The sequence below is a fragment of the Lepus europaeus genome, chromosome 23, assembly GCF_033115175.1.
Source record: "Lepus europaeus isolate LE1 chromosome 23, mLepTim1.pri, whole genome shotgun sequence".
Classification (NCBI taxonomy): Eukaryota; Metazoa; Chordata; class Mammalia; order Lagomorpha; family Leporidae; genus Lepus; species Lepus europaeus.
In genome coordinates, this window is record NC_084849.1 from 27,778,125 (window position 1) to 27,801,063 (window position 22,939).

At 55.6% G+C, this 22,939-nt stretch overlaps 1 protein-coding gene across 1 annotated transcript in view; it reads right to left on the reverse strand.

Annotated features, from left to right (window-relative positions):
• Positions 1-7,762: 7,762 nt before the first annotated feature.
• MAPK1 (mitogen-activated protein kinase 1) overlaps positions 7,763-22,939 on the reverse strand; it is a 103,141-nt gene continuing 87,964 nt past the window's right edge. Inside the window, exons 7-9 of the mRNA XM_062181950.1 lie at positions 18,665-18,774; positions 15,891-16,016; positions 7,763-9,201 (exon numbers count right to left, since the gene is read on the reverse strand). Coding sequence (XP_062037934.1) covers positions 15,900-16,016; positions 18,665-18,774 — 227 coding nt within the window. The 3' untranslated portion in view covers positions 7,763-9,201; positions 15,891-15,899. The remainder of the gene's footprint in view (positions 9,202-15,890; positions 16,017-18,664; positions 18,775-22,939) is intronic.

Consider the following 22,939-nt stretch of genomic DNA (forward strand, 5'->3'; position numbering starts at 1 on the left):
GCTGTGCCTGCGCCTGCTCGCCTGAGTTGATTTTATTTTCCGAGTGCCCATGCCCGGGGCCGTAAGCATTGCTGCACCTGTGTTCATGAAAGGACGCTGCAGAATTAGATCTCCTTCATCATGTCTTCCTCTGGCTTTGCTGTCAGGGGGACGCTGGCCTCACAGAATGAGTCATGTGCTCCATTTGTTTCCATGTTCTGGAAGATATCATCACTGAAAAAAAATTTTCCCCTCAAAATATCTGAGCCAGTGTATTTGTGTTCTGAAGTGAATGTGGGTATTTGTCACGGTTTTATTCGTAACTGCCCCAAGCTGGAAGCAACTGGGGTGTGCATCAACAGAGGAGTAGATAAACTGTGGCATATCCACACAATGGAATACCACTTAGTGATACAGAAAGAAAGGATGGGGCCGGCACTGTGGCTTAGCGGGTAAAGCCACTGCCTGCAGTGCCGGCCTCCCATATGGGCGCTGGTTCGAGACCTGGCTGTTCCACTTCGGATTCAGCTCTCTGCTATGGCCTGGGAAAGCAATAGAAGATGGCCCAAGTCCTTGGGCCCCTGCGCTCATGTGGAAGACCCAGAAGAAGCTCCTGGCTCCTGGCTTTGGATTGGCCCAGGTCCAGCTGTTGTGGCCAATTGGGGAGTGAACCAGTGAATGAAAGACCTCTCTCTCTGCCTCTCCTTCTCTCTCTGTGTAACTCTGACTTTCAAAGGTCCAATGATGTGGGTCTCTTTTTCTTTTAAATTTTTTATCTGACAGGTAGAGTTATAAACAGTGACAGAGAGAGGTAAAGGCCTGTTAACTGACAACACCGGAAGTCACACAGCTGGAGCAGGTCAGCGCCCTGTCGTGGCACAGCGAGGTTAAGCCGCCAGTGGCTAAATCCAGGTCTCCCACGTGGGTGGCAGGACCCTGATTCCTGGAGCCATCACCGCTGCCGCCCTGGATCTGCGCTGGCGGGAAGCTGGGGTCAGGAGCCAGAGCTGGGAATCAAAGCCAGGCTCTCTGATCTGCACCAGCAGGTAAATGCCTGCTGCCCTGTTTTCTTGTTTTGTGGTTGCCCAGGTGATACAAAGCATCAAACCTCTTGGTGCACCCCAGGGAGCTCCCAGCACCCCTGGCCTGGCCCCCACGGCAGGCCTTGGGTCTGCTTTTGGCGGAACCTTCCAGGTTTCCCGGTCTACTCATATTCCAGGCCCTCTCTCCTCTTCAGGGAGAAGCCTGATGCTGGGTCTGGGCTGATGGCCCCAGGACGGGGTGTGCAGAATCCAGGTCCTCGGTGACAGTGCGGGCTCACTCAGTCCCCTTCTGATGTCATGAAACCGTGCTTTGTGTCACTGCCTGACATGGTGGCTGGGCCCCTTTGTCCCCACTTTGTGAGATGCCCTTTATATGAGGTGCTCTGGGGCCGGCGTTGTGTAGTCGGGAAAGCTGCCACCTGCAGCCCTGGCATCCCATATGGGCACAAGTTCAAGTCCCTGCTAACACGCCTGGGAAAGCAGTGGAAGATGGCCCAGGTGCTTGGGTTCCTGCACCTGTGTGGGAGACCTAGATGAAGCTCCCAGCTGGCCTATCTCTGGCCATTGTGGCCATCTGGGGAGTGAACCAGCAAATGGATGATCTTTCTGTCTCTCTCTGTGGCTCTACCTCTCAACTAAATTAAGAAATCTTAAAAATTCATCATGTCCTTTAAAAATTGATTATTTAATTTAAAAGGTAGAGAGATTGGGGTTGGTGTAGTTGTGATACAGTGTCTTAAGTCACTTGTGATGCCAGCATCCCACGGGAGCACCGGGTCAAGTCTCAGCTGCTCCGCTTCTGATCCAGCTCCCTGTTAGCGCACCCAGGAAAGCAGCAGAGGATGGCCCCAGGGCTTGGGACCCTGCAACTCATGGGGGAGACTTGGATGGATTCCCGACTCTTGGCTTCAGTCGGCTCAGCACTGGTTGTTGTGGCCATTTGAGGAATGGAGGATAAATATTTCTGTCTCTCCCTCTCTATACCTCTGCCTTTCAAATCATTTTTTTCTTAAGATTTTATTTGAGAGGTAGAGTTACAGAGAGAAATGTCTTCCATCTGCTGGTTCACTCCCCAAATGGCTGCAAAGGCCAGAGCTGGGCCAATATGAAGCCACGAGCTTCTTCTGGGCCTCCCACATGAGTGCAAGGGCCCAGATGCTTAGGCCATTTTCCACTGCTTTCCCAGGCCATCAGGAGATAACTGGATTGGAAGAGGAGCAGCTGGGACTAGAACCGGCAGCACCCATATGGGATGACAGCACTGCAGACAGCGGCTTTATCTGCTGTGCCACAGTGCTGGCCCCAAATAAATCAATCTAAGCAAAATAAAATAAGGCAGAGAGAGAGAGAGAGAGAGAGAGAGAGAGAGAGAGAGAGAAATATCTTGCATTCACTCCCCAAAATGGCCACAACAACCAGGTCCGAGCCAGGCTGAAGTCAGGAGCTTGGGACTCCGTCCATGTCTCCCATGCTGCCTCCCAGGACATATATTAGCAGGAAGCTGGAACTGGGAGCAGAGCCAGGACTTGAACCCAGACACCTGTGGCAGGCCTGTATTGAGTTCCTGGCTCCTACCTGCAGCCTGGCCCAGCTCTGGCTGTTGTTGATATTTGGGGAGTAAAATGAGGGATGGATGATCCTTTCTTTAAGATTTATTTGTTGGCCGGTGCCGCGGCTCACTAGGCTAATCCTCTGCCTGTGGCACCGGCACCCCAGGTTCTAGTCCCGGTTGCTTCTCTTCCACTCCAGCTCTCTGCTGTGGCCCGGAAAGGCAGTGGAGGATGGCCCAAGTGCTTGGGCCCTGCACCCGCATGGGAGACCAGGAGGAAGCACCTGGCTCCTGGCTTCAGATCAGCGCGGTGCGCCAGCCGCAGCGGCCATTTGGGGGGTGAACCAACGGAAAGGAAGATCTTTGTCTCTTTGTCTCTCGCTAACTCTGCCTGTCAAAAAAAAAAAAGAATAAAAAAAGATTTATTTGTTTATTTGAAAGGCAGAATGAGAAAGGGGAGAGAGGGGAAAGGGGAAAGAGGGGAGAGGGGAGACCCAGAAGAAGCTCCTGGCTTCAGATCAGCCCAGCTGAAGCTGTTGCGGCCATCTAGGGAGTGAACCAGCAGATGGAGACCGCTGTGTCTCTACCTCTCTCTGTAAGCCTTTCAAATCAATGGGATAAATCTTAAACAAAAAACTGGGCTTCCTGGCGCCCGAGTCTCCCTCCCATGTCCCCTCTTCCTCCTCCTTGAGCAGTTGGTGCCATCTTGGAGACACTGTCTTCTCTGGTCCACGGAACGGGGACGCTTCAGTGTCCTAAAAACAAAACCAAAACAAAACAAAACAACCACAGTGGCATCGTGGAAAGAAGTGAAAGCGGTCTCTGGGATTATAGGCAGGGAACAAGGGGCCATGGTGCCGGGACTGCTGGGTTCCCACGTGACTCTGGTGCCCCACCTGCCCGAGGCTGTTGTGCACCTGCCACCTCCCACTGTGACCTCCAGGTGCCTTCTGCTCTCACCAAGCAGAAGAGGAGGTGGTACTCACTCTGCTCCTCCCACCCAGCATTTTAACTCCCTGAAGTCTCCTCAAACGTGTTTGTCCATGGAGGTCAGACAGTCATAGGTTTCTCCCCTGGGGCACCCAGCCCAGCACCGCACAGGCTGCCATCTCCACGCCATCACAGGGTCCGCTGTCCCCACCAGCACAGAGGGGACAGCATGCCTACCTAGGCCCAGTGTGCAAATGCAGGATGTTACAACTCTCTCCATTGTGGAAGAGTTAACAGGAAGGCATCTGTCTGGACTCTGGCCATCAGAGGTGCCCACCTAGGTCCCGTGTGGGTCCACAGCACTGCTATCCTTGAAATCCCCTCAGAGGTAAAATCTTGCCTGCACTCCTGCCCTAAGCACTTGGCTTTTAAACCCACACCCCTGGGGCTGGTGCTGTGGTGCAGCAGGTAAAGCTTCTGCCTGCAGTTCTGGCATTCCTTATGGACACAGGTTCAAGTCCTGGCTGCTCCACTTTCGACCCAGCCCCTCACTAATGGCCTGAGAAAGCAGCAGAAGATGGCCCAAGTGTTTGGGCCCCTGCACCCATGTGGGAGACCCAGAAGAAGCTCCTGGCTCCTGTGTTTTGATCAGCCCAGCTCCAGCCGTTGCGACCGTTTGGGGAGCGACCCAGCGGATGGAAGACCTGTCTCTTCCTCTGTAACACTGCCTCTCAAGTCAGTGAATCTCCCAGGGATGCAGGGATTTCCCGCGTGCAGCCCCGGCCGTTGGCTGTCAGACATGGCAGGAGCTCACACTTTAATAGTGAAGGGGAAGTTGAGGGAGAGGAAACCCACGTGATGGGCACTGCACTTTCAGAGGATCTGGACGTGATGGGGACCCGAGTGCCACCTTCCACCATGGCTCCTCCACCCGCCCCCTGCCCTCCCAGCACAGCTAACGTCCCGTCGGCATCGACAGCAAAGCCCTAGCATGACACCGCAGGCCAACCTGTGTCCTGTCAGCCTCTCGTTCCCATTCCTCGCCCCCAGCAGACATGCCTCCTGCTTCAGGTGGGACAGGTGCAAGTGGGCACCACCTCCGTCCACTTCCTTCTCCCAGCCCAAGTGACTGCATGCCTTCAGGGGCTGGCCGGGCACAGCAGTTCAGATGGCGCCTGATGCCTGCATCTCACTATGGAGGCCTCAGTTTGAGTACTGGCTCCATTTTTTTTTTTTTTAAGGTTTATCCATTTTTATTTTGAAGAGGAGAGAGATAAATATTGACTTTACATCAGCCAGGCCAGGCTGAAGCCAAGTGACTCCATCCTGGTCTCCCACAGGTGCACTAACAGGGAGCTGGGGATGCTGGGACTCGAACCAGCAGCTTCACCTACCACAGCACAACACTGGTGCTGGTTCCACTTCTGATCCAGCTTCCTGCTCATGTCCCCGGGAAGCAGCAGCAGACAGTGGGAGACCGGGCAGTGTTCTGTGCTCCTGACTTCAGCCTGGCCCACCTCGGGCTGCTGTGGGCATTTGGGGAGTGAGCCAGTGGGTGGAAGCTTTGCCTGCCTTTTGATGAAATACATATTTGTTAAATGATTGTCTTCAGCCATGCTTGGTGCCAGACTCAAAGTGCCCCCACGTCCCACCCAACTCCCAGGACCAGAGACGCACAGTGGCCTGAGCGCGCCGATGGTGCTCTCAGATGGTGCAGTGCGACACTTGGGCTCCTGCCAAGGTAAGGAGCCCACCATAATCAAAGCAGGGAACAGGGTCCCTGGACTTCCCTGCTGAACCAGGATGACCACGACTCACTTGTTTGCTTCCTATGGGATTTGCACAACAAGGGAAACCACTGCTACTCCCTCCAGGACAAAGCAGGTGTCAGAACACCCAGGCGAGGGTTCCAGAGCACCCCCCCACCCCGAAACTTCCAGATGGGGCCGGAGGAGCTCATTCCCCCGGTGGCGTCTCATCAGTCCTCAGACATTTCAGGGACACCTCGCAGAACCGTTGATGCGACACAGAGCGTCTGGGAAGACCTGCTGATGCCGAGTACTTGGCTCCAGGGCTCTCTGCTGACACAGGGGCTGTTTCCACCGCACGGGCGGCAGGGTCTGAAGCGGGAGCAGCCGAGGAGCAGGTTCTATGGGTCTGGAGCCTGTGCTCTCTGCTCCGTCAGCGAGCGAGTCAGTGCATCACACCCAATACAGACAAGAACCGCACGTCAGGCAGCCCATGACATCTGTGGGGGCTCACGGTCAGGAGGATGGGGAGACATGCTCGTGGCACCGCCTTCCGCCCCCTACGTATCCCCAAATGTCTGAAGAACCATCTGGAAAACCCCACAGCCCCTTAAAGGCCCACCCAGCTGCAGGGAACCAGCTCACGGCCCACCACTGGCTCTGCGAAGAGGAGTTAAGGAGGGCGTGCAGATTTGAGACGCGCTGGAGCACAAAGACTAGACCTCTTCCCAGTTCCAGGGAAGCTGCAATTAAACTATACATGCACAGCTCTGTTATTTTGGTAATACAGGGACACAATTTAATGATTCTAATTTTTTTGTAGGTTTTTTTTTACAAGTCAGGTGCCATAAACATTCAAATAATCCATCTTTTAAAAAGTACGTTTACAACATCAAAAGAATTAAGATGAAATATAAACCCTTTCTACTTACAATTTTTATACAGATTAACCAAATCACAAACACCACAAATAAATGTTATATTGTAACAATATAATGAATAGACATTCGGATTCTTAATAAAATCTTCCTTTAGCTTTTTTTAACTTACCATTATACTAAATAACCTATGCGGAGTTTCGGGGTACAATACCAAGAAGGCACCAACAATACAAAGCAGATACAAAGCAGTTTGAGAACGCTCTCGGGTGCGCTACACGGAGGAACAGCACGGAAAGGCAACAAGCTTTGGGCGAGCCCGCGGCGGCTCTGGCGGAGCTGGCCCTGGAGTCCTGGCCGCCGCGGTCGCGTGGAGCCGGGCGGCAGGAGGAGTGAGCACGCCCGCACGGGGGTCGCCCGCGTGGGGGGAGGTCCTTTCTGCCCTGCCCACCCTTCCCCACACCAGCGCAGCCAGGTTAAGCACAAATGCTTTAAAAATGTGTAAGCAAAAGGACTGCGGAGTTTCAAAACCACTACATTTACAAAAATAGTTCCCTTAAACTTGGGATTGCTCCAAAACATTGATTTACAAATATAAAAGTGATATGGAGGACTGGAAGCATGGGTGTGCGTGTGTCTGGGTGTAGTAACATACTGCTACCGTGCTATAGAAAAGTCACCAATTTAAAAACCCCATTAACAGAAGCAAATGAAGAGCTGACAGCGTCCTCTGAACGGCGTGCGGCCTTGGGCAGGGCAACGGGTGAGGGGATGGCCCTGGCCTGCCGCCCCCACTGCCCCCTGGGGCAGCAGAGTGTGGGTGGCCCCCGGTGCCGCGCCCTTGAGTTCTCCCCCACCTGTCCCACGGCCTCTGCCCCACGCTCAGTGAAAGGACTGGAATGTTTCAACAGGAATTTTTTGCTTACATTTTAGACACTGGGGGAAAAAAAAAAAGAAGCCGTTGGTCTGAGGGCTGATCCGAGCGCACTGCCGGCCAGCGTGGATTCCGACGACCGAATCGCCGGCGTCAGTGAGCGCCTTGGTTCTGACCGTCTCAGTGACATCTGGAGTGACCAGGGACAAGCACGGGGCTCACGGCGGTGAGGGGGGGCTGCAGGAGCCCCCGGCCCTCAGGAGTCACAGCTGAGGCTGCTGTCTAGAAGGGCTCCGCAGATGAGCCTCATGACCGCGCTAAGTACAGAGACGGGCCGGGAAGCTGGAGGCGCTCTTGTGGGAATGCAGCTGACTCGGCAGAGCGCCAGCTAACAGTCGGAGACCTCTGCCTCACTGCCAGCCCGGGGAGAACAGCACGTGATCTCGGAGCGGGAGCCGACGTGGTGACTCAGCCACGGGAGGGGTGAGGATCAGCACCCTGGGGCACTGGGGTTCTGTCTCAGGGCTCGACAGAGAATCTGGGGCCTATCATTTGAAAGAACATCTTTGCTCTGCGAGCCGAGGAAGGGCCCTAGGGACCTGGCCTTGAACTCATCTAGGCGAGACTACAGCGGGGTGTGTGTGTCGCCTGGGGTGGGGGAGTGAGGCCGAGGGCACTCCCGTGTGCCGCGCGGACTGCACCTGGCTGTCCATCAGACATGCGGACCCAGAGGAAATCGACACTGAATCTTAAGATGGATATGAAGTTAAGAGCTGTACATTTATTTCCATGAATTACAAGTGCATTGCTGTTCATACTGGCAGGCAGTCTTTATAGAACCCAATCTCCCACTGCTGTCCAAAAAAAAATCAAACACCAAGAAAAAGGACAGCTGAGAAATGAAAAGCTAAAAATAGAATTCCTTTCCCTAAGTGATCTGCTGGGTAGCATTTTCCGTGGAACACAACTCCGAGGTCACGACAGAGTTTTCATGTCAATCACAGGCACGTGGCACTTGGACAGTCATCTCTGCACAGAAAGCTGTAGCAGTCATGCGAGGGTACAGGGATCACCGAGCAAGGCAGACTTCTCACCAGAGCGAGCAGTGGGGGAGTCAGCAGGCGGCACCGCACGGGGACAGAACAGGGTCAACTCCACAGCACACGTGGCAGAGCGGGTACCGGAAGGAGGTCGGGAAGCCACGGAGGGCGCTCCAAACACGACTTAGTGCTAGCGTTTCCTGATGGTCCTAACTGCAGTATGGGAAATGTCCTCGAGCGTGTGGCGGCGGCACAGGGCTTCATCACACACTGTTATAGCATAGGTTGAAAAATGAACTTGAGATGCGGACATGCTGTGGAAGGAAGAAGAACTGTACACTCTCTCACTGAAAGACGCAGTGCTCCTCTCTGCCAGCCCCTGGGGATCGGACGCAGCTGCCCAAAGCCACGCTTCTCCAGGAATGCCATCCACCTTTGCATCGCTTCGTGCACGCCTTGCAAACGCAGGTACTGCGTGTAACGCGGGTTGGCGAGTGTGCTGCCGCTACGGTCGGTCTAAGTGACCACGGGCACCCTCTGCCTAGAGAAATGAGTGGGGCTGCTGAAAGCGTGCCAGTGACGGAGGTGACGCGAGGGACGATGGGACAGCACTCCCAGGGAGCGCCTGCTGCCAACGCCACACCCAGCTGCGCCATGAGCTCCTGCTCCGGGGACAGTTATGGTCCGAGGTGAAGTGCAGAGTCGGGGCTGTCACTGACTTAAAGTGCCCTAGGTAGCAGCCTTCCCTATCGTGAAGTGAGAGGCCAGTGACTGGTGCCGGCCTGGAGAGACCTGGCTCTGCTGAGGCTGCAGGGCGCCGCGGGTGTCGCCCAGGCAGGGGCTCAGCACAGGGAGGAACCACTGCATCTTTCACACCAGAAAGCGGTTAGTGACTAAAGCAACGGGAAGCAGGAGGTGCGCCAGAAGTGCACACTGCTGCAGGGCACCGCCGGGCGACACACACAGGGGCGCTGGGAGGAAGTCTCCGGACTGAGGGATTCTTTGAAAGCATAAAAGCCACAACTACCAGAAACCGCCCCTTCGAACGGCTCAAAGGAGTCAAAGTGGATAAGCCGGGACGGGCTGGAGACGGGACTGGGGGCGAGAACCGGGAAGAAGCACACCGACGTCAGCACGTCCAGTCCTCTGAAGCCCTCGTGCTGTTGAAACACAAACAGACAAACCGATGTGTCAGGACTGAGCCACAAGCCATCAACAGCAGCATCACAAAGTGGAAACCCGGGCAGAACGCACGGAGTGAACACATCCTTGGCATCTCCGGCAGCGAATCAAACTAGAGGAGTGGAACAGAAAAGGGAGGAGACGGCGCCCACTGTAGTGCAGCGGGTAAAGCGCCGTCTCCAGCGCCGGCATCCCATATGGGCGCCAGTTCAAGTCCTGGCTGCTCCACTTCCAAGATCACGAAGTTACACTCTGCATGAAATCTATTCCCGCCACACACAAGCTGCTGGCTCGCAAGCCTGAGCACCAGACGCCCCTGGAGCCCCGCTTAGAACACAGACTGCTGTGGGCACAGGGGGACCATGCTGGGGAAGCACCGGGTACCCACGCACGTGACGGCTTCACTGCCTGTCTCTGTTCACGATGTCCCTTCCTCGCAGGAAACGAAGGCCACCCTTCGAATCACGTTCTATGTTCTCTGGCTCTGGTGAGGGAGTCTGGTGGGTGACCAGGTGTCTCAAAATGCAAACCAAATACCCTTTCCTTCTGAGACCTTTACTGGTGTGAACTGCTTGCTAACGTGAAAAGTCTCACAGTGGGACTGGTGCTGTGGCTCAGTGGGTTAAAGCCCCAGCCTGCAGCTCCGGCATTCCATATGGGCACCAATTCAAGTCCTGGCTGCTCCCCTGTCGATCCAGCTCTCTGCTATGGCTAGGAAAGCAGTGGAGCATGGCCCAAGTCCTTGGGCCCCAGCACCGGTGTGGGAGACCTGGAAGAAGCTCCTGGCTTCAGATCAGCTCTGCTTTGGCCACTGCACTCCTTTGGGGAATGAACCAGCAGATGGAAGACCCCTCTCTGGCTCTACCTCTCTCTGTAACTCTGTCTTTTAAATACATAAACTAATTCTAAGAAAAAAAAAGTCTCACAGTGTCACTCAGAAAATTCACAAAACGAGCAGAGGAGGAAGAAAGCTGACCTTCACAGTGTCACAGGACAGGGTGGTTGGGAGACAGCGTGGGTGGGAGTGGACTTGCTACAAGGCATTAACCACACACTCTTTTTTTTTTTTTTTTGACAGGCAGAGTGGACAGTGAGAGAGAGACAGAGAGAAAGGTCTTCCTTTTGCCGTTGGTTCACCCTCCAATGGCCGCCGCGGTAGCGCGCTGCGGCCGGCGCACCGCGCTGATCCGATGGCAGGAGCCAGGTGCTTCTCCTGGTCTCCCATGGGGTGCAGGGCCCAAGGACTTGGGCCATCCTCCACTGCACTCCCTGGCCACAGCAGAGAGCTGGCCTGGAAGAGGGGCAACCGGGACAGGATCGGTGCCCCGATCGGGACTAGAACCCGGTGTGCCAGCGCCGCAAGGCGGAGGATTAGCCTAGTGAGCCGCGGCGCCGGCCTAACCACACACTCTTAACCTGTCGACGGAAACACTCCCGAGAAGGAACCCTTAAGCAAGGTATCATGAGTATACTCTGACCCCTAAGGGCCACCTCATGGACACCACGGATGCTTGGGCTCCAACAGCAGGGGACACCTGGGGGCCTCTCCTGCATCAGAGGTTTGATTTCATTTACTCATGAGAGAGACAGAACCGTGAGCGCTCCCAGCAGCTAGCTCATGCCCCAAACTCGCTGTGGCTGCAGGCCGGGGGCCATGACGTGGGTCATCACTGCTGCCTCCCAGGATCTGCATCCGCAGGAAGCTGGTGCCAGCTGGGCCTGAGTCCAGGCTCTGACATGGGACACGCGTGGTAGGTGTCTGGCGGCCCAGCTGCCCGTTTCCAGCTTTTTCCTGCTATAGCTACAGCTCTCTGACTGCAGCTTCTGACCTCAAGTGTGATGCCCCTTGGTGTCCTGAATTCCAGACCTTTCCCAGAGGGCAGGCTGGTCAGGGGCCGTGTGCAGAGATGCCAAGGAAAGGCATTCTCCACTGACCATGGGGAACAGACGTTCAGCCACGTCCATCCCCGCCCCCAGGATCACAAACGTGGGACAGGCCTCAGCGCTCCCTGCCACACCTCCCTCTGGACGCACCCTATACGCCAGGTGACCCTTGGTCCAGGTCGGTCCGGGTGCTGGCCACTTCCTCTGAAATGCACGACAGAAAGCGAGGGGGACTGATGGGGGAGATGGAGGCGCGGACGGACGAAACGTGAGGAAACAAGTGCACCGGACTGCCGAGGCCAGGCGGTGGGGTACAGGTGTCCACCGTCAAATGCTTTTTTATTTTTTTGGACAGGCAGAGTGGACAGAGAGAGACAGAGAGAAAGGTCTTCCTTTTGCCGTTGGTTCACCCTCCAATGGCCGTCGCGCTGCGGCCAGCGCATTGCGCTGATCCGAAGCCAAGAGCCAGGTGCTTCTCCTGGTCTCCCATGCGGGTGCAGGGCCCAAGGACTTGGGCCATCCTCCACTGCCTTCCCGGGCCATAGCAGAGAGCTGGACTGGAAGAGGGGCACCTGGGACAGAATCCGGCGCCCCGACTGGGACTAGAACCTGGTGTGCCGGTGCCGCAGGCGGAGGATTAGCCTACTGAGCCGTGGCGCCGGCCCACCGTCAAATTCTTCCCCCTCTCCAGAACGCCTCAGAAGGTCACCAGAGAACACCAGGGGTGAGGGGGTGTGGGTGCCATAACACTGGCTGGGATGCCCATGTCACATACAGAGTGCTGGGCTGAGAGCCCAGGCTCTGCTCTCAATTCCAGCTTCTTGCTAATGTGCATGCTGGGAGGGAGCCTGGGTCCTGACCAGCCATGCGGGAGACCCACGAGTTCTTGGCTGTTGGGAGTTTGGGGAGTGAGCCAGCGGACAGGAACTGTTTCTTGCACACATGCACGTGCACACACACACGCACACATGGGAAGAACAGAGCACATCTAAGCATCTATGCACCTATGTGGTCCATGGGGCATCTGAAGGACACCGAGGTGATGCTGCTGCTGCCTCTCTGCCCTCGGAGCTGGGGCACCGAGCTCTCGGTCTGCGCTCGCATCACGTGGCCAGCAGCAGCCTGGCACGTCTCTATCCAGGGTCCTCCTCACACTGTCCCTGCACCCTTACCGCCTGCAGGCTTGCTGAGCCAACACCTCAGGACTGGTAACTTCCCTGTGAGGGAGAGCTGGGCTCCATCCAGTCCCAGGCTCGGCCTCTGTCTCTGCACCCCTTCCCATGCACACCCACGCCACCTGACCTTGGCCAGGCCGCCTCCCAGCGTTCCCATGCCACGTGAGCATGCTGGGCCTTGCCGTCTCTGTGAGAGCAGCCGGCACAGCACCGACTGCAGGGATGGTGGAGGCCGACCTGCAGCACCCCTGCTCTTACACCAAAGCGTGTGCCGGGCTGCTCTGCTTGCGCTCTCTCCGGGGGGGGGCACATGTGGGTGCCTGTTCTCACCCCTGGTGCCCCACGCTGCGCCTGGCACGGGAGCACGTCTGAGCCCAAGGATGAAGTGTGGGGAAAGTGGCAGCCAGGCGGCTGCAGGAGAGCGACCGTGCGGGAGAAAAGCGAGGGAGTCGCTCAGCTCAGCTTTCTTGCCAGTAAGCCTGGTCCCATCACGACCGCCCCACTGGCTGCAAGGCTGTGCTGTGTCCACTGTGAGCATGCAGAGAGGAGCCGGGGGAGCCCTGTGCGGGAGCCGGCGAACTCCTCAGTAGGGGCGACCCTGCTGCTGCAGACTCCTCACCCAGTCACAAGGCCCACCTCACACCGCACCTTGCTCTGGCCCCCGCCGTCGGGCTTGCAGAGCTGGGAGTCCTTCAGACTTGGCTCTCCCGCCATTCTCCAGAACCCAGCACGGCCCCCAAGGCAGCAGGCTCCTGGTGCTTGCTCCTCGTCAGTTTCAGGGGTGGCTGTCCCTGACAAGGACCCCAGCTCGCTCCGTTCACCCCCTTTCATGCTGGCTCTGTCCACGCATGTCCCCAGCCACGCCTCACCCTCACGCAGTTCTGCATCCACTGCTCATTTCCGCAGAGCTCCAACACAAGCCCTCCTCTCCTCTTCCCGTGAGCCTCACACGTTCTGCCCCACCTCAGCTGGCTCTGGCACAAGTCCATACACCGCCTGACGACCCAGTCTGGCCTAAGCCTGCTGCAGAAGGCCTCTTCCAGCTTCATCTGCCCACACTCGTGGCCTGAACCGAGAACCTGTCAGGGTCGCCTTGAGCATGGCATGCACTGCAGAACCGGGTCCCGGCCAGGAGCCCCTGAACTTTCCCTCTGTTCCCACCTGTCTCGTTGGAGGCGGTGGGCACGGACTCGCTAACGCTCGGGCATGTGCCAGGGCAGCTCTGCCGCAGCAGGCAGTCCTGAGGGGATTCCTGTCCAGTGAGATGCGCACCCACTGTGAAACTGCCCACGGACAGGTCACCAGCAAAGAATCCACCCGTGACCAAGCACACGTGCTAGGTGCGAGTAGACTTCTAGTTTCCTGTAGAAGCGGGCAGGCTCTCAAGGAAGACCACCCACTTCCTCAGTGAATTCTGAATCAAAGGGGACACAGTGGACGCCCCTCAGGACCACGCTGACCCGGAGGCCGCGCGGGACATGGCTGCACTCTCAGCGGAAGCTGACACGGCCACCTGCACTTCCCAGCAGAGGCAGGGTGTCACGGCTTCCTCACACCCATGTGCGCCTGCACACACACGCCCTGGTACTGTGACTTTGTCCTCCCTCCCCTCCCCCTCCCTTCCCTGACAGTCTGCGTGACTCCACCTATGGGGCTCCCCAGGCTCCGGCAGCGCTGCACAGGCCAGGGCTCGGGGGGCCAGACGCGCCCTCGGTTTACGGAATCTGTGTTCTTGATTCTCAGGAAGAAGTCCAGGGCCTCTCCTAAAGCTAAGATTAGGATTTCTGAACACTGAACACAGAACGGGAGGTAAAAAAGAGTAACTTCAGAAATGAAGCTCTCACGTTTTTTCCCATGGAGTATTTTCTCACACATACACACCATCAGCTGCAGGGACTGCCACAGTGGCATAGTAGATTAAGCCTGTGGCTCTGGCATCCCATATGGGCGCTGGTTTGAGTCCTGGCTGCTCTACTTCCAATCGGGCTCCCTGCTAATGCCCCCGGAAAGCAGTGGAGGAAGGCCCAAGTGCTTGGGCCCCTGCACCCACGTGGCAGACTGAGAAGAAGCTCCTGGCTCTGGACTGGCCCACTTCTGGCCATTGTGGCCATTTGGAGCATGAACCAGCAGAAGGAAGACCTCTCTGTCTCTCTCTTTTTTTTTTTTTTTTTAAATTTTAAATCTTTTTTATTTTATTTATTTTTGACAGAGTAGATAGTGAGAGAGAGAGAGAGACAGAGAGAAAGGTCTTCCTTTGCCGTTGGTTCACCCTCCAATGGCTGCCGCGGCTGGCGCGCTGCAGCCAGCGCACTGCGCTGATCCAAAGGCAGGAGCCAGGTGCTTATCCTGGTCTCCCATGGGGTGCAGAGCTCAAGCACTTGGGCCGTCCTCCACTGCACTCCAGGGCCACAGCAGAGAGCTGGCCTGGAAGAGGGGCAACCGGGACAGAATCCGGCACCCCGACTGGGACTAGAACCCAGTGTGCCGGCGCTGCTAGGCGGAGGATTAGCCTGTTGAGCCACAGCACTGGCCATTTTTTTTTTTTTTTTAAATTTCAAGGTCAGAGTTACACAGAGAGAGAAGGAGAGGCAGAGAGAGAGGGAGGTCTTCCATCCACTGGTTCACTCCCCAACTGGCTGCAATTGCCTGGAACTGCACCCATCTGAAGCCAGGAGCTTCTTCCGGGTCTCCCATGTAGGTGCAGGGGCCCAAGGACTTGGGCTAATTTCTGCTGCTTTCCCAGGCCATAGCAGAGAGCTGGATCAAAGTGGAGCAGCTGGGACTCGAACTAGTGCCATATGGGATGCTGGCACTGCAGGCAGTGGCTTTACCAGCTATGCCACAACGTCAGCCCCTCTTGCTCTCTCGTCTGTAGTTCCGTCTCTCAAATAAATAAACTTTAAACAAACAAACCAAAACAAAACTAAACAGCTATAATCTGTCGAAACAGCAGTCTCACTGTAGCCCTTATTCTAAAAACTGCCACGTTAATTTCACATTAATGTCATGTCACTGTAACTCACAGTTCAATAGAAAGTGCCAGGATGGGGCCGGTGCCATGGCGCAGTGGGTTAATCCTCCGCCTGCAGTGCCGGCATCCCATATGGGTGCTGGTTCGAGTCCTGGCTGCTCCTCTTTTCATCCAGCTCTCTGCTATGGCCTGGGAAAGCAGTAGAAGATGGCCCAAGTGCTTGGGCCCCTGCACCCACGTGGGAGACCAGGAAGAAGCTCCAGGCTCCTGGCTTTGGATCGGTGCAGCTCCGGCCATTGCGGTCATCTGGGGAGTGGACTAGCGGACGGAAGACCTTTCTCTCTGTCTCTCCCTTTCACTGTCTGTAACTCTACAACTCACATAAATAAAATATAAATATAAATATAAATATAAATATAAATATAAATATATATATAAGTGCCAGGAATGAGAGTATGCCAACAGTGGTGAAAGAAGTCTAGTTTCTCCAGCTTTGTATGAGGCAAGCAGTCTAAAAGCTATATTCAACTAAAGGGGAATACAATGAAATTTTCTTTTTAATGATATTTACTTGTATTCTCCTCCCTCCGCCCCACCCTACCCCCAGGGTTAGCTGCATGGTTAAATTTCCAGGTACCTGACAAATTTAAGATCTGTATCCTGGCTGGAATCTCGCAGTCTCTTCAAAAATGAGTTCTTTGAGCTTTTCCTTAGGCAAGTCATCCAATTCCATGTCGAACTTGAATGGAGCTTCGGCGATGGGCTTTAAGAGAAAACAAAACAGTTAATGGCTGAAAGCTGTTACGACAAAGGTCGCAATTTACTGAATCATAAAACGACCACGGCCCAGCCTCTGCCACACGGCCACCAGGACTGGCGCCCCCTAACGCTTGGGTGCTCTGGCAGCACCTGCGTACCTGTGCCCACACTCCTGCCAGCACCCCCAGGAAGCACTGAGTAGCGGACTGGGAGCACCTGAACTTACCACAACCCCCAGAGCAGCCCTCAAACGCCTGGAAGGCACAGACACCGCTGCTGCAAGGTGGTGGTATGCTTATACCGCTAAAACCCATAATACTAAAATAAATGGACTTGGCTGGATCAGTTAGGATATCTTTACATGAACATATATTACAGAGCTATTAAATATGAAGCTACAAGGAAGATTAACATCAGGATAAAGTGCCCATGTTTATGTCTAGGAGAACGAACTTACTTAAAAATTTAGATTAAAAAACCCAAAGCAGGAAGCAGACACTCTAAAAGGCAAAGATTGCTACGCACACTGAGTGACAAGGACACGCATCAGTCAGCCTCACATCGTCACTTTTGAATGCCCATACACGAAGACGATGTCACAGAACTAAGGTCTCGATGATACCGGCTGTCAATGAGCAAACGCCTGGACCCCAGTTCTGGAGGGAGGGCGCAGGGAGACCAAGCTCAGGCTCGATGCTATGGCCACCAGACTTGGTAGGGAGAGGGATTCCTATCCTCGGGGGAAGAACACGGAGCATCCCCACCCCCAACAAGGATGGCTCTCTGTTTGCTGGTTAGGACACGGAAGCTTAGGAAGTATCCAGCTGTGCAGCCGGGCAGTACCCCAGACCTGGTACTCCTACCTTCTCCACATCACCGACTCACAGGTGTCTCTGTGGGCAGCCTAGAGTGTTTCTGGGGAAGGGGACCGGCGCGGGAGAGGACGGGTGTTTCTGGGGAGGGGACTGGCGCGGGAGAGGACACTTACTAGAGCACACCTCTGCCTTCTCGTTTCTTCTCTCCTCTCTTACCAGCTTGTAGAGCTTAGGCTGGTTGTTTCCATTTCTTTAATTTTTTTTAACATCTTTTTTTTTTTTTTTTTTTTTTTTGGACAGGTAGAGTTAGACAGTGAGAGACAGACAGAGAGAAAGGTCTTCCTTCCATTGGCTCACCACCTAAATGGCTGCTATGGCTGCCGGCAAGCACACTGTGCCGATCCGAAGCCAGGAGCCAGGTGCTTCTCCTGGTCTCCCATGCAGGTGCAGGGCCCAAGCACTTGGGCCATCCTCCACTGCACTCCAGGGCCACAGCAGAGAGCTGGCCTGGAAGAGGGGCAACCGGGACAGAATCTGGCGCCCCAACCGGGACTAGAACCCGGGGTGCCGGCACCACAGGCGGAGAATTAGCCAAGTGAGCCGTGGCGCCAGCCTGACATAGCTTTTAAAATTTATTTATTTGAAAGGCAGAGAGACAGAGGGAGAGAGAGAGATGGAGAGACGAGCTAGAGCTCCTATTCACTCCTTCAACATCCACAACGGCTGGGGCTGAGCTGAGCTCACAGGCAGGGGCCAGCAACCCAAACCAGGTCCCCGCCGTGGGCGGCCAGAGCGCAGTTACTCAGGCCATCACCACTGTCTCTCAGGGTCAGCAATAGCAGGAAGCTGCAGTCAGAAGTAGAGCAGGGAACCCCAATGTGGGACACAGGCATCTTACCTGCAAGGCTAAACACCTGTCCCTACTCCCCTAGTTTTAAAATGAGTGTGTGTGTCGGGGGGGAACTAGCGCTGTGGCACAGTGGGTGAAGCCACTGCCTGCAGCGCCAGCATCCCATATGGGCGCCGGTTCAAGTCCCGGCTGCTCCACCTCCAATCCAGCTCCCTGCTAAAACACCTGGGGAAGCAGAAGATGGCCCAAGAAGTTGGGTCTCTCCCTGCCAAACATGTGAGAGACCTGGATGAAGCTCCTGGCTTTGGCCTGGCCCAGCCCTGGCCAAAAGAGAGTGATGGCTCCATTCTGAACGTATCTGAGCAAGATCCGTTCTACAAGAACCTATCTACAAGAATCCATACTTCTGCTCACATTGCATTTTTTCCTTTGTTATCCTCCAGAGAATGAAGCTGAGCTGAACCCACAAGGGAACTGCAGCTGGCCTGGTGAGAGTACACACACAGGACCTTCACCTGGATGGCCGCCTGCTCTGGAGAGCACCTTGCCCACCTCTGGCCTCGCCCTGTCTTACCATTTCTTCTCCGGGGGCTCTGGGTCTCCGCCCCCAGGGAGTGGGGAGGCAGACACGGTGTCAGCAAGCCCAGTGGGAACCAGTCGGGTGGACTTCTCACCTGTGGAGCGAGCATCCTCCTCGCCCCAGCAGGCTGCCCTCGCCTCCCGCAGGGCCGGTCCATCAGTCCAGGTCTCCAGCCCTGGCGCCCTGCCTGCTCCGTGCTCTTTGCAGGAAGGATGCTCTGCTTTATTTACTCAGGCCCTGCCTACGGCAAGTGGCCTGGAGGAGGCTCTGAGATGGACAGAGGGGCTTTAACCTCCGCGCTACAGCACTCAGCTTCAAGGCCGAGGCGGTGGGCACCTGGGAGGACCGGGCATGGCAGCGTGAACTCTCAGGGCGGCTGGGTCCACGGCCAGGAGCACGGCTCTTACCTCGTCACTCGGGTCGTAATACTGCTCCAGGTAGGGGTGGGCCAGGGCCTGCTCGACTTCAATCCTCTTGTGAGGGTTGAAAGTCAACATCTTGTCCAGCAAGTCCAGAGCTGCCGAGAGAAAGGTTTTGGCAGTGGTAAGAAGCAGAAGTAGTCACCAAAAGTACCCTCCAATTCCTGCTTAAGTCAACGGGCCCGCTGAACCGCTGAGCCTGGGCAGCACCACTGCCAGGAAGAACGGCGGCATGCCGAGTGCTGGCCACGGCTCCGGGGCTCCCGAGCCCATGCTGACCACCTCAGCACTCAGAGAGGCAAAGCAATCACCCTAAGGCTGAAAGCAGAAGATTGAGAATCTGCCTGGAAAACCTGGCCTTCTCCTAAATCACTCTTCTATTTGCAGGTATCAGAAGCAATGGTTTTACGTAGCAGTTTCTCTCAGACCAACTCCAAAGTCACTTTTGCACTGGTCAGTTCACCTCTCTATGCACAGAATAGGCCTCTGAGGTCACAGAAGCAGTCTTCTTCCGGGTCTTTGCTGGGAGTCCTGTGTGACCGACAGCCTGTCCTGCAGCTCGAGTCTGTCTGCAATGGCCCATAGCTAACGGTGCTCCCTCTGCCTGGCCAGCAGTCAGCAACAATTGGGGCGTCTCTTTCATGTCAGGGGCAGTGGGAGGAGCAAGGGGGGGATCAACAGGGACGAGATGGAGGGGGTGGCTAGCGAACGGCTAGTGCCCAGGCCCTACCTCAAGTCCCAAGGGTGGCTACAGGGCCTAGCTAGCAGTAGCCAGGATAAAGGTGAGGGGAAACGCAACAAAGTACTTTCTGTATTTAGTGGTGGGTTTAGGACTCCATGAGGAATCCCACACACTGGGAAGTATATTACTGTTCTGGTAAAGAGACGGTAAAAGGGGGCTTCTTCTTCTTCTTCTTTTTTTTTTTTTCTTTCTTTATTTTTGAGAGGCAGGGTGGACAGTGAGAGAGAGAGACAGAGAGGAAGGTCTTCCTTTTTCCGTTGGTTCACCCCACAATGGCCACTGAGGCCGGCACACTGTGCTAATCCGAAGCCAGGAGCCAGGTGCTTCTCCTGGTCTCCCATGCGGGTGCAGGACCCAAGCACTTGGGCCATCCTCCACTGCACTCCTGGGCCATAGCAGAGAGCTGGCCTGGAAGAGGAGCAACCGGGACAGAATCCGGTGCCCCAACCGGGACTAGAACCCGGTGTGCCGGCGCTGCAGGCAGAGGATTAGCTTAGTGAGCCGCGGCGCCGGCCAAAAGGGGGCTTCTTTCAAAACACATGTTTTGGTCTCCTTTCAATGGCTGATGCTCAGAGCAGCGGTTTTCACCTTAGGTAGTAGCAAGTCCTTTCTCTAAATTAAATCCTAAGAAGAGCCTCAAGATACAAAGCAGGAAAGAAAGGAAAATTCCACCTCTCTTGGGTCTTGGTTCACAGACCCTGAGGTACTCCGGCAAAACCCAAAGCTCCAGGGAACAAGACCAAAACTCCAGCACAGGGCTGAAGAAACCAGTAGCCAGCAAAGAACACAAAGTTCTAGCACACATAACACCCAAACCAAGCAAACACGTGACCTCTGCTTAAGAAAGCCTCCATCTCTTCTTAGGTTACTTGCAGGCGGCAACACCAACTCCAACCTCCCCTGCAAACCGAGACGGAGGACACGCTGGGAGATGGTATTTGTGATCAGTTTACAAAATCACGTCCAGCTTACTTTCAAGGAAACGTTAATCACTTTATTGGACAACGAAAATGCTTGACCCCCGAGAGCTGGCCAGTGGCCTCCTGTGCATGAGGTGGAGGCCAGGGAGGGCCCCTGCGGCCGGAGGTCCCCGAAGGGGCCTGCACGTGTTCCTGCTCCTGGCACCCCCCTCCCCCCAGCCCCAGCTTCTGCTGCTGCAGGACAACACAGGACCACAGGGGACAGCAGACGTGGCAAGCCCCTTGTTGGGCTCTGTGCACAAATCCACCCAAAGTGCTCTTTATCACATCCAAAATACACAGCAGCTTAAAACAAAGAAGAAGAAAAAACAAGAGCGCAAGATAGCGGACTGCTACCAGGCACTTCACGTGCACTCGTGCTTCTGTCCTCCCGAAACACACTCACAAATGTACGCTGGGAAATCATGTCGCTTTACAGGCAGAAGGTGTTCTCAGGGCCCTGGAGAGGTCTGGCCTGCCGCTGGGGACGAGGTGGGATGAGGACCAGGCACTCAGGCCCCTGGGGCTCCAACCCTAGTTTCGCAGAACACTGGGTAGGCCGTGTGGACAAGAGCTTAGGTGTCTGCTGAGCCTTAGATCCCTGGTGTCTACATGCAGGTAGGCAAACCTACCTCCTGCCTGCTCCCACCCTCCTCTCCCCTCCCCCTAGGAGTGCAAGGAAGGAGATAAGGAGTCACTTGGCCTTTGCTCAGCTGGACAAGGTCTAGGCTCAGAAAAGCCCAGGAGGACTTCACCACAATCGGACTCTAGCAGCTATTTCTCAACTGCTGGGGCCACTCCTCCCTCCCGCGCAAACTTCCTTGGTCCAGGAAGCAGCAAGGCGACTGCATGTTTGCAGCTTGAGCAAACACAGATCTAGCACAGACCTGTGAGCTCCTGTAAGTTAAATTCTAGGTTCTTACACCTCTAGGCAAACATTCCAAAGGAAGACAGTCAGGTTTCCTGCTCTACTTGAAGACACGCTGGGTCTCTAGCTTCTTTTTGTTGCCAGAGCTATTTCTGCTCTACCCGCCACGCCCAAGGGAGAAGGGGGGCACTGGGAAGCAGCTGGCAGGTGCAGTTCCCACAGCCAGAGTGCCCAGCCTCCCTCCTCCCACACCACGGCGATCTGCCGGCACCACTCGCAGGGTGAACCATGGCTGCCTGCCCAAGTGCCGACCTAGATACAGGCTCTATTTCCCCTAACACTGGAAGTCCCTCTCGGCCGGGACTGCATCGGACCACAATCCTGGCTCTCCCTGGTGCCCACCCATAATCCCACACCTTCTCCTACACTTTAAAGGGTGCCCAGCAGCTGGCGCCCAACCACTTCCCACTCAGCAGCCTTTCTTCCTCCCTGTCCTCGCTCAGATCCTGGGAAGCCCGTCAGCCGAGTTCCCCGGAACTTCTCTGGGTCCACTTGCCTGCCTAATCCTGAACCAATGCCGCAAGCTGTGACGCCACCTGCCACTCCCGTTTCTGAGCAGAGCTGCAGAGAAGGACCCAACTGCACACTTTCCGAACCCAGCGCCTCTCTTACATGTTACTGAGGATTCATTTTAAAGAGCAAGATTCAGCTCCCAGCTCCAGCAAGCGCAGGAGCGCTTCTCCTAAGAAAGCCGCTGTACTCAGCATACCCCCTTGGCGCCAGTCACTGTGAAAGCCACGCCCAGAGGGCGGGAATCTACCACGGAGCACTTCCACTGCCTCACTGCAGTTAAGAGCACCTGGGCTGGTGGCTGAGCTGCTCTCTAAGCCCATGTACCGCGAGTGTGGACCGCAACACAGGCATGCGTGTACGGAGAGCCTTGGCAGAATTACACAACGGTTCTTCTTCTTCTTTTTTTTTTTTTTTAAAGATTTATTTACTTATTTGAAAGGCAGAGTTACAGAGAGGCAGAGGCAGAAGAGGGGTGGGGAGGGAGACAGAGAGTCTTCCATCCGCTGGTTCACTCCCCAGATGGTGGCAACGGCCAGAGCTGTGCTGATCCCTTCTTCCCGGTCTCCCATGGGGGTGGGCCCAAACAGTTGGGCCATCTTCTACTGCTAACCCAGGCCATAGCAGAAAGTGGGATTGGAAGTGGAGCAGCCGGGACTTGAACTGGTGCACATATGGGATGCCAGCACTGCAGGTGGTGGCTTTACCGGCTGTGCCACAGTGCTGGCCCCAACAACAGTTCTAACCTCACTGACACCATGAAAGGATCCGGCGACCTCAGGGATCTAAGGGGCACAGCTCTGTAACTGCTGCGTGAACCCTCAGATTTTCAATCTAATCAAGGCCCTCAAGAGCTTCAGGAAACTCTCAGTCAGCCCATGCCTCTACTCTGGGATCCCACCCAACCCACTGCAATGACCAGCGCTCTTCCTGCCAACTGACATTCCATTACCCTCAGCAGACCTCAGAGTCACTGAGAAGTCAGAGGCCACCAGGAGTGACCTGCCCATGCCCTTCCAATGTCCATTCCCTCTCCAGCCCAAGAGCCCCTCCCCCCAGGTGAGCCAGTTCTGTCTCCACTTTCCATTTCAAGCTCCCCCTCCCCTGTTTCAAGGACTCCTGTG